The sequence below is a fragment of the Alnus glutinosa genome, chromosome 7 (assembly GCF_958979055.1).
Source record: "Alnus glutinosa chromosome 7, dhAlnGlut1.1, whole genome shotgun sequence".
In the NCBI taxonomy this organism is placed as follows: Eukaryota; Viridiplantae; Streptophyta; class Magnoliopsida; order Fagales; family Betulaceae; genus Alnus; species Alnus glutinosa.
The window spans coordinates 8,070,225-8,080,451 of record NC_084892.1 but is presented as its reverse complement, the minus strand read 5'-3'; the positions used below and the strand labels follow the sequence as shown (position 1 = coordinate 8,080,451).

Here is a 10,227-nt window from a genome sequence, read left to right as displayed (position 1 = left end):
AGGTCTTAATGCGTAGACCACATTTTAGTTGTCAAGGAGGGCATGACCACAATCTAGCCTCGGCAAAAGTAGAGTCAATAACACGTAAGAGGCCAGTAGACATTGTTTCCCGTCAGTCACTGAAGCTACTCATCATCTTTTAATTTACTTTTACGTGATGAATGGGGTAGGAGATGTGCAAATGGTAAAAGGGCAAAGTAAAATACTTGTGATGAAGCTAGTTTCGAGGTCAAAATTTGATCTTAGAGAGGAAGAAGATCCACAAACAGTAAATTAGTATCAGAAGTAGAAAAAAGAAAAACTCCGTAGGTGTCTTAACCACCGGAACAAGTCATCAAAGATTCAAAATCTAAGGCAAAAGATTATCTCCTTCCATAGCAGCATACATGCTGATGATCCTGAAGAATTTGAACTTCGGAATGGAGGTTCAAGGTCAAGCAATCTCTACTTATGATCTTATGAGCATTCAAGATGAAATGGCTTCAATACCAACATGCCAAGAAAATATTACTCCATACCAACAAAACCCTTCATTAATGAAAAAAGCTGACCTCATACAGAAAACTCTTCAAACATTATGCACTCTTGAAATCTTTTTGTTTTTCTTTTCTTTTCTCTACATTAGGAAAAACAATGAGAGAAATTGAATAAGAATGAACTAAGGAAAACTATAAGCTAAAATTGGAATTTCTGAAGATTATTGTGTACCGAATTACAGCGTACTCAAATCTCGAATACCGAACATGAAGATAGGGACTGAAATACTCAAACAGCCCCCTCGCACCTCCTCATTACTATATATTTAGAAGAACGAAAATTTTATGCCGTTACTCGCTGCAAATAAGTTGTATTCTTCCATAGTGCTCTCTTTCTTGCTGGAAGCATGATCACTCTCCACATGATCTGTTGGATATTCTTGAGAAAAATCCCCAATCATCCCTTCTTTCCAAGGCATGACATTTGATTTACATCCAGTTGAAAGGGCAACGGGGCCACCACACTGGAACAAGGAAAACCCAGTGTTTCCCATGTGCAATTTGGCAGGATTATCAATTTGCCCAACTTCTTCATTTCGTGGTGCTTCTTTTGGATGGGGTCCAGCGGAAACCACCTTTTCTGTATTAGCTTCACTGGAAGCTTCTTGTCCTGCACCTGGCTTAGTGATCTGAGTTTGCACCTCAGCATTGATCCCACTAGCTTTGGCAATTGGTTGATAAACTGGGACTGGAGTGGGGTTAAATAGAGGAGCAGCTACATGCTGAAGATGACCATACTGCATGCAGAAGCGTGAGTTTCCGTTTACACCATACCCGAGAGGTCCGGCATATAGATAGTGGTTGGGATGGGAGAAGGGCATTAATCCATTACCATGAGCTGCTGGCCATGAAACTGGGTTTTGATGGTAATAGCCCATTGTTGTTGGAGCTTGAAACACTGGAAAGTGTATGTTTTGGTTATGCATTGGAGGAAGCATGCGTTGATGTTGAACACCAAGGCCAACTGCAGACAATCCATTATCAAAATTTTGGGAAATTCTTGTTGGTGGTCTCTCCAGAGTATTACTTCCTGCTCCGTCCAATGAAAGACCAATTGATGCCCTGCATCCCATGACCTCCCCGCCATTTGAATTTTGATGTTTCTCCATCCTAACTTCATGACACTCTGAGAAGCCATTTTGAGCACTTACCTCCCTTCCTTCTGATTGCTGGCTGGCATCTTCTGAATCCGTTATGGATGAGGATTCCAGATTTCCATGGCTTGAAGAGGCTGTATTGCTGTCACCCTCACTCAGGCATGATGAGAAGTTATCAGAACTGAATGTGCTACTCACAACAGGATCTGAGGTTCCATTCGGTGCAGATTTATCAGAATTCACTGCAAAACTGATAGGACACAATCCAATTTCTTCAGAAGCAGAATTGGCTGAGTTGCAAAGGCCCTTTGCCCGCACATTAAGTCCATTCTCGCAGGCCTCATCAGTTTCATTGCTAGAATTTCCTGATTCCTTCGAATTATTATCCTCCTGATCAATATCAGCTGAATCTCCACCATTTTCATGAAAACACATGTCACCAGATGACTTGAGAAGGTTATTATCAGGTTCTGCCCCTTCAACCTTGAAAGTAGTTGAAGTAAAGGTAATGTCAGAGTCTGAGTTACTTCGCGGATACTTTTTCTGTGATTCCATGGGCTCCCAAACTTTCTTGGAATGGAGCACTTCTTTGCCAGGAGGATTGTTCCCTGAGATGACTTTGTTTTTGGGTCTTCCACAACCATCACGCAAATATTCAATTTGATTATACTTGTTACCACGATAAAATTGCTTGGACATATCCAATGCAGATTCTGACTTACTCACAGATTTGGTCTCCCGACTTACTCTGATCGTAGAAACATGTGAGTCAACCCTTGCTCTATATTCATTGTTTTGGTTACAGCTGCAAGAATGAAGGTCATATCTGTCACTCACCCTGTTACTGGAAAACTTATCATTAAACTTAGGGCCACAATGTCGACCATTGGACTTTGGAGCATTCATCCTTAACTGCCTACTGGATCCATTTACACCCCTAGAAGGAATCTCAAAATAATCACCACAATATCTTGGCTCAGATCTATTAGCCACAGCCCCACATTCTGCAGCTGCATATCGGCGTCTGTCAGACCACTTCAAAGATGGATCCAGTTGAACTTCTTTCCGAAATTTTAGTCTCCGACGAGAAAAATTTGAATGCTCAACTGTAAAAGAACCACTCCAATCTTTCACATAGGTAACATCCCCATCAGGACTATCATATGAATGGTCTTGCATTCTTGAACTAACATACCCATTTGAAAACTCCTCTTGAATATCAGGACATCCAGGCCTGAATAGAATGTTATCACCTTCGCTAACTGAATCCTGACAGCTGACATGATTATTTGGCACCTCATCAACACTTCGTGATGAGTCTTCCTTTGAGGCGTCAGGACGAACAGGAGTTTGATTTGATTCAGAGCATTTTTGTTCTTTATCCTTTTCTTTCTCTTTTAATCTTTCTTTTCTTCGGAGCTTTTTCTCTCTTTCTTTTGTTCTTCTCCTCTCTTTGCGTTCTTCTTCTTCACGCTTTTCCTTTTCTTCTTCTTCAAGAAGTTTCATCTGTAGGGAAAAGAATACATAATTGTGAGAAGAATCTCCCAAGAAATGGCTCATCTATCTCGTATCACTAAAATCTTATCCTTAAATACCACAAATATCAAGACCTGCTTTTCTAATGTAATGATTTCTTTGCATGCAACATGAACACGATCTTCCAGCAGTTTTAGCGCAAGGCAGACAAAGATACTGTGTGCATTTTGGCGTGCTGTTCCTTCTCTGAAAGCCTTTTCAACCTGAAAGAATAGCATCATAGAATCAGATGGAGAACATGTTACATTCATCCACACACAAAAAAGCTGCACTTCCACAAGAAGCATATAGGGAGAAGATCTTCAACATGGTGCCAGCCATCTCTTCTGGTATAGATAGTAGAAGTGATCACAACGTATCACATTGTAATAATTTTCACCCCTTAGACCTACAAAACTAGTTGCTGAACTTCAGAAATCATTGTACTTTCAGTCCTGCTTTCCCAAAATCTTTTACATTTGGAAGCAATTTTCCATCAATTCAACCGACAATTTTGTTCCGTGAAGGCAACTCAAGTTGCAACCATCTGCGAACAACATGTGCCATACTACGTCTTTCTCAACAATTAAAGGTTTAATTGCCAGCTCATGATGCCTCTCTTGTACTTGGAAACCCTTTTACATATACTTCCACATTATAAATGTCCTTACTCCTATCAACAAATCTAGTTGATAGCCCTTTCTTTCCACAAACCATATTTTTTCTCATACACACAATCACGTGTAACTGAAGTACTCAAATACAATGTGGAAAATGAAAGTCCTTAACTTATGATCATCCCTTGAAGTAAACAACTGGAGAAGGGAAGGAAAAAAGTATACAGACAGACTCAAAAGGCAAAAAAATGGTCAGCAGATTGAACATACCTGTTCCTTAAAAATAACAGTTGCGGCGTCTAGAAGAAACTCTCGGGCAAGTTCAGGACTCTTCGCATGTTTTTGGGGACGGGAGCATTCTCCATCCAGCTCATTTCCATCCTTGTCCATGGAATCATCATCCTGAAAGTATGCATAACATAAAAGATAAATATAAACCTTGCAAAGCATTTAATTTGTAAATGTTTGTGAACAAAAGCAACACATTTTAAATGCATGTAAAGAAGTTAATTAGCCCTACGGAGATAGAGCTACCTCTTCTTCCTCAGCCTCTTCAGCATGCTCAAAAAACCTTCTGATACTTTCCCCTCTTGTGATGGTTACAAAACCATCCCCAACAACGAGTCTGCAATGCACACATTGTTGACCCTTTAATGCATGAGCTTTTACAGAAAGCTCAGTGCAGCGGCCATCTAACTTCCAAGCTTTTAGGGTGATAAAGCATGCACTTAAACCACCAAGATCTAGGCTACTGACTTGAACATTTCCATCCAGTCCAACATTTTCAAAATCCAGAATATCGGATTTTCCTTCCCCTGTTCCAACTGCCCACTCAAAGTGATGATATGTTCCTATAGTGTCTGCAAAAGTTTGATGCCAATCAGCTTCAATTGTGTCATCGGATACCTGAGAAAATTGAAAAGAAGATTTTGTCATAATAGTCACAACATCTAGACTGAGTCCTCACAAAAAGCTCCAAAATATTTGACCAAGTTATCACAACCACTATCTGAGCCAATTTTTCTTTGAATTACTAAGTTGAAACTTACAAGAAACAGAATAATAACAACAGGTTCAGAGAAAAGAAAAGAACTTGAAGCAATAGGGAAAGCCAAACCTCATATTGAAAGGCTGTATCTGCAACACAAAAACAACTAGTGCAGCGAGGTTCTCTCCGCAAGCGCTTCAGCTCCTTCAGCTCCTTGAACTCACGAATGACATTCCTTCTGCAATCTCTGCAAAATCTCTTGCTATCGAACCTGTACATGAATATCACATTCTTCAGGAAAACAGAACAATCTAATAAACAATATGCTGCACAAGTATAAAGACTAAATGGATTAGGATGTAGGAGAGATTGCCAGATATGCAACTAACTGCTGTGCAACAAGTAGGAAAAAACAAGCCAATGACCGCATGCAATACACAAGAATTAAGTTTTCAGCTTCTGAATATTACAATTAGTTCATTAGTTAGAAGTCATTTGTCTTTCTGCAGAAAAACCACAAGGGATCAACTAGAGCAGAAAGTTGTTCAGATACACAAAAATAATAAACAATCTCTAGGCCTAGCTAACCTTCAAGCATGCACCCATCAACAAGATTGCCTTTTGCACATCTTCTAACAAATATATCACCATTTTCTTGTTGGAAGTATCAATTTATGCTACTGGTGGCAATTATGCATTTTCCTAATTGCTTTCATCTCTAGCCTTAATCATCAATAGAGCCAAGGGAGTTCGCTCCAGAAAGATCCTAAACATTTAGCTTAGCAACCTCCTCCAGAACAGAAAATGGATTCCCTACCCTTCATGACCCTTCCAATGTCCCTATAGAATACCTTAATAAGAAGCATTGCATAGTGGTAAAACTTTGATAAGTGTAAGGGGAACCTGCCCCAGGGATCTTAAAGCTTTTCCCATTAACAATGCCATTTACAGTATCCTAAAATGGTGCATCTAAAAGTGCCAAGTCATTCTGCTCCTTAATGGTTAATACCATAATCAGCAACTTATTGGTTTAAGAGAAATAGGTGAGGAAAGAAAATGGCAAGGGAAAGCGTTGAGGACAAGAACTTTAGCCTTTCGTTGAAAAGAAATAAAGCAAGGGAAAGAAATGATAAGAAACATATTTCTGGGCGGCCCACCAATTGATTCCTTGGCTCGACCAGCAGAAGCTGAGGAATGGCTCATGTGATGCATTTTTCAATATTTCTCCTGTTTTAGTCAGCAAGTTAAAAAGTACCCATACTCCATTGTGAAGGAATATAATAGTAGAACAACTATATGGGTATTTCTTTCCTTTCTTCTTCACTAGATAACCAATCATGAAAAGTTAGATTTCCTTCCTTAGCATTTCATTCAAACCAAACATGCTCAATTTCCTTACCTGTTCCCCCTTTTCCTTACTCTTCTCTAGTTTTTCTTTCCTTCCACAGTACAAAACAAACAAAGTGCAAGTCCCATATACTTTGAATGGTGGCTTTATATAATTGAATCCTCAAACTTCCCAAGCGGCAGTCAAGAATCAAGATATCTGCTACCTAGTGGACTCCTCTGATACCAGCAGGGCCTTCCCCTGGATGTCTCACAGAACACCCAGCTGCAGGATCATGCCAAGATAAAATCAAACAAACTAACTAAAAACAGGTTCAGTAGAAATGAACTGGAAAGATTGATTGCCTACACAAACAAACATGTAGGATGCTCCCTGAATGCAGCTTGTGTAATTTCTTATTTTGACCAACATTCATGGCTCTTCAAACATTTCATGATCCAACAGTATTTCCTTTTCCCCAAGAGAGAATATAAATAACATTGTTGAAACAGAATTGTCACTTACAAGCAAATAATTCCCTACCGCTCTTGAAGCCTGCACTTATCAACATCCTAACTGCATGTCTATCAGATATTCGTTTGTAATATTGTCCATATGACGGTTGGTAATTTGTTTCAATATACCTACATATTTGTGCTAGGAATATCAAATGCCCAATAACTTGATGGACTTCCAAGGCATGTGAACCAGAAGACAAGCCTAAAAAAAAAGTACGGTTTTGGGACAACTTAAACTCTTCTAAGCCACACAAATTGTGAAAATTGAATTCTCACATGCTGCCAAATTAAGCTTCCTGTTCTTCTGCAACAAGTTTACCAGGAATGACCACCTCCGATGTGAACATTCATCTTATAGGTTTGCATGGTAGTAACTCAATTACCATCAGTTATCATGCATTTTTCCACTAATGTAGACTGAACTTAACATATAATGAATAAGCATATAGGTAAAACACCTGTACATAAGCCTCTCAATAAAATCCTCTTCCTTCATCCTTAGAAGAGACTGCCGGGTTTCTTCTCCAAGTGCTGACCAGAAATCCACCAAAGTGTCACAAGAAAGCCTGGCAGTGTGAAGTGCACATGTTTCCCTCGTTCCATGTCCTCTGCCATAACTTGCAATTCCTTGGCTTATCCAACCCCGACCACTCCCACCACAGGCATCAGGATAAAGCAACTCGCGTTCCCGTTCTCTCGCACGGGCACTGTCAAAGACCTGATTCAAGCATAACGTCAGCAATTAAATCGTAAAATAACAGTATAAAAATCTGACTGAACAATAAAATCCCAAAAGAAATTACATTTTGGAGACCCTTAAGGGTCTTTGAATACAAATAGCAGTCCATAAGTGTCAATGACCCATCACGTGTCGTGGTAAGACCTCCCCAAGGATGGACAGATGGATCTTGAATTTCATCTTGGCAACCATTAGCAATACTCAAACCACCACCGTTTTGATTTTTTGAGGCCCCTTGTCTGTTGCAGGGAAGGTGCCCACCTGCACCCTCCTGCTGCAAAGACTTTCCATACATGACAATCTGCAAAAAACCTTCGAGCAGTAATCCATTGCATCTAGAGCAGTACATATTCTTACGAGCTTGCTCAAAAAGGGTTTGCTTGTCAATCCTCAGAAGCTCCTGCCGAGCTTGCAGCGACAACTCACTCCAGAACTAAGCCAAAAGTAAAAGGCACTTAATTAATGACTAGTGACACCAACTCATACGTTGCACACACACTTAAACAACCACGTACTTATGCAACACGCAACTCAAAATTTGCAATTATTACCAGAAACTTGCTATCTCAAATGCAATCATTGATATAATTAAGAAAATCCAGAACCTATTTTGATCAATGGATAGGAAATGCCAGGTATTCCAAGATGTACAGAAAACTCTTCTATTTCCAGTTTGTGTGAAAATGTTTCTGTCTATGCACTTTGGTTTGCTTTTAGCATATAGAGAAGAGACATAAAAAATTCCAACACAAGTTACATTCTCTTATTCCAATTTATAAGAATCCCAGATAATGACAGGCCCAAATCAGAAGCATTATATCTTATTCTTTGGCCGCAGATTTCTTTGCAACCAGGGAAGCACTCGTGTGTCATTAATCAATTGGAAACACAATCCTAATTTCCAATTAAAGTTAACAATACATATAAGATATCAGCTCCGACATATGTAAATAAACAAACCATGAGCTAGACTATCTAAAATGGATCTGATAAAAATCAAACACACACAATCCAATCAAAATAAAGCCTCTATCTACACCCAAACATCCAAACCCCACAAAAAACACGTTGTCTAAATACCTCGAACCCCAAGATCCAATCCAAACTCAACCGACCCATCAAAATCCACACAAAACCCATTACAAAACAATGATCTAAATCGAATTTCCTTAAAAAAAGAAAAAAGGAATCTAGTACCTTCTGGAGCTGGTTGTAGCTAACATCGTCGGCATGCTTGGACCAAAACCCGTTGGCCGAGAGCGTATACGACGCCGTTGAACCATTGCAAAATTGGTCATTCCTGTGCGCTATTCCTGGCATTTCCTTTCCTCAGGCTCTGGTCGTAAATTCGTTCACCAATGCATCCATTCCTGTCCTTCAAACACCACCAATTTCCCGACCGAATCCGATCGAAACCAGAAGAATTCAATCGAATCGGATTGCGGAAATGCGCAATTTATTTTTAAAAAAATAAAAGAACCGATTTAATTCTGAATATAGATCGAAGAGTCCCCGGATCCAAACGGTGCGTTCTGGAGGCGAATCCACGAAGGATTGTATTGGAGAGTTCAAGAATATTGGGGGAGATTAGAGGGGTTTTGCTCGTTGGACGATGAGATTTGGTGCTGTGTGTGTGTATATATATATTGTACAGAGACAAAGAGAGGGAGAGAGAGAGAGAGAGGGAGAGAGAGATTGCCAATGGGAAAAATGGAAAAATGGGAAGTTTTGGCAGGGCAAGGTTAAAAGGGTGGTTAAGTTACTGTTACATTACAATTTAACGTGGCCGTGACCGGTTGATGGAGGTCCGATATTTTCATTATTTTTCTCGAAATAGGAAGAAAAATATATATATATATATATATATATATATATATATATATATATATATGCCACGAGACAATGCTAATAATATCAATGTTTTTATTTGTTTTATTTTGCTTTTTTGTCTTTTTCTCATTTAGTTTATGACTTTTTTTATTTTTTGAAAAACATATGAATTTATTAAAATATTTAGTTTATGACTCCTAAATGTAAAAGTGGCATTTGTGCTCATTTTATAATGGGTTGGACCGTTGTTTTAATGTTAATGTGTTATTATAAATCCAAGAATACTTAATAGACTCTAAGATTAACTCCTCTAGTCATACATGGTGGCTGATTTGGTTAGGTGCCACCAAAAAAAGAATAATTATGCATAATTGAAGTCTGAAGAGTCAATTTTTTTTTTTCCTCTCCCTAATTATTTTGTATGTAAAAATTATGTCAAATGTCTAGGTTTGTCACTTCAAAACGGGGACATGATTCTGGTTGCTATTGGAAATGAGTAATTGGACAAGATAAGTATAAGAAATTTGTGTTTTTAACAAATTTCCTTTTGGGTTTTTTTCCACCATATGACATGGATTGAATGCTTTATTAGGATTGATAATTTTCGACAAGACATGTATATTCAATACAAATTCTATACAAAATTAACGGGTTGGAGTTGAAAGGTTTGGTCAATTTAATTAAATTGGTCGGTTATGATTGACGTATGAGTCTTAGAGTAATGCTAGAAAGTAGAAACCTCATTTTTATCCCACAATTATCCCACAAAGATAACGTGACAGTCTCAATTAACCATTAGATCAATCATTATTAAAAAAAAAAAAAAAAAATCAATGGTTAGTTGGGATTGTCACGACAACTTTGTGAGATGGTTATAATAAAAATGTGGTTTATATCATTACGCATAGTCTGTCTTATACTCATGTTTCAACACGATCCTAACCTGACATGTGAAGTCGTGAATATCACATATACGTGTGACCCTGCCACATGCTCTATTATCACAAATTATAGGAAAAAGTTCACGTACCCCCATCAAATTATTACCTGATTGACAATG

The 10,227-nt window shown here is 38.6% G+C and overlaps 1 protein-coding gene across 1 annotated transcript; it reads right to left on the bottom strand.

The window, feature by feature from the left end:
* Window positions 1–659: 659 nt before the first annotated feature.
* Window positions 660–9,050, bottom strand: LOC133872548 (uncharacterized). Its single transcript, XM_062310104.1, has 8 exons — window positions 8,535–9,050; window positions 7,402–7,770; window positions 7,057–7,316; window positions 4,883–5,024; window positions 4,300–4,671; window positions 4,036–4,167; window positions 3,244–3,372; window positions 660–3,139 (listed from the first exon to the last, which is right to left on the bottom strand). Exons 1-8 carry the CDS (start codon window positions 8,655–8,657, stop codon window positions 803–805), a joined length of 3,864 nt encoding a protein of 1,287 aa, XP_062166088.1. The 5' UTR covers window positions 8,658–9,050; the 3' UTR covers window positions 660–802.
* Window positions 9,051–10,227: the final 1,177 nt, after the last annotated feature.

Bases quoted from the DNA above. Each gene is read 5' to 3' on its own strand.
- LOC133872548 (XM_062310104.1), bottom strand. From the start codon at position 8,657: ATGCCAGGAATAGCGCACAGGAATGACCAATTTTGCAATGGTTCAACG. The intron at 7,317-7,401 runs GTAATTTCTTTT...TGCTTGAATCAG, and splicing joins CCCTTAAGGGTCTCCAAAAT to GTCTTTGACAGTGCCCGTGC. The intron at 4,168-4,299 runs GTAGCTCTATCT...GCATACTTTCAG, and splicing joins AAGAGGCTGAGGAAGAAGAG to GATGATGATTCCATGGACAA.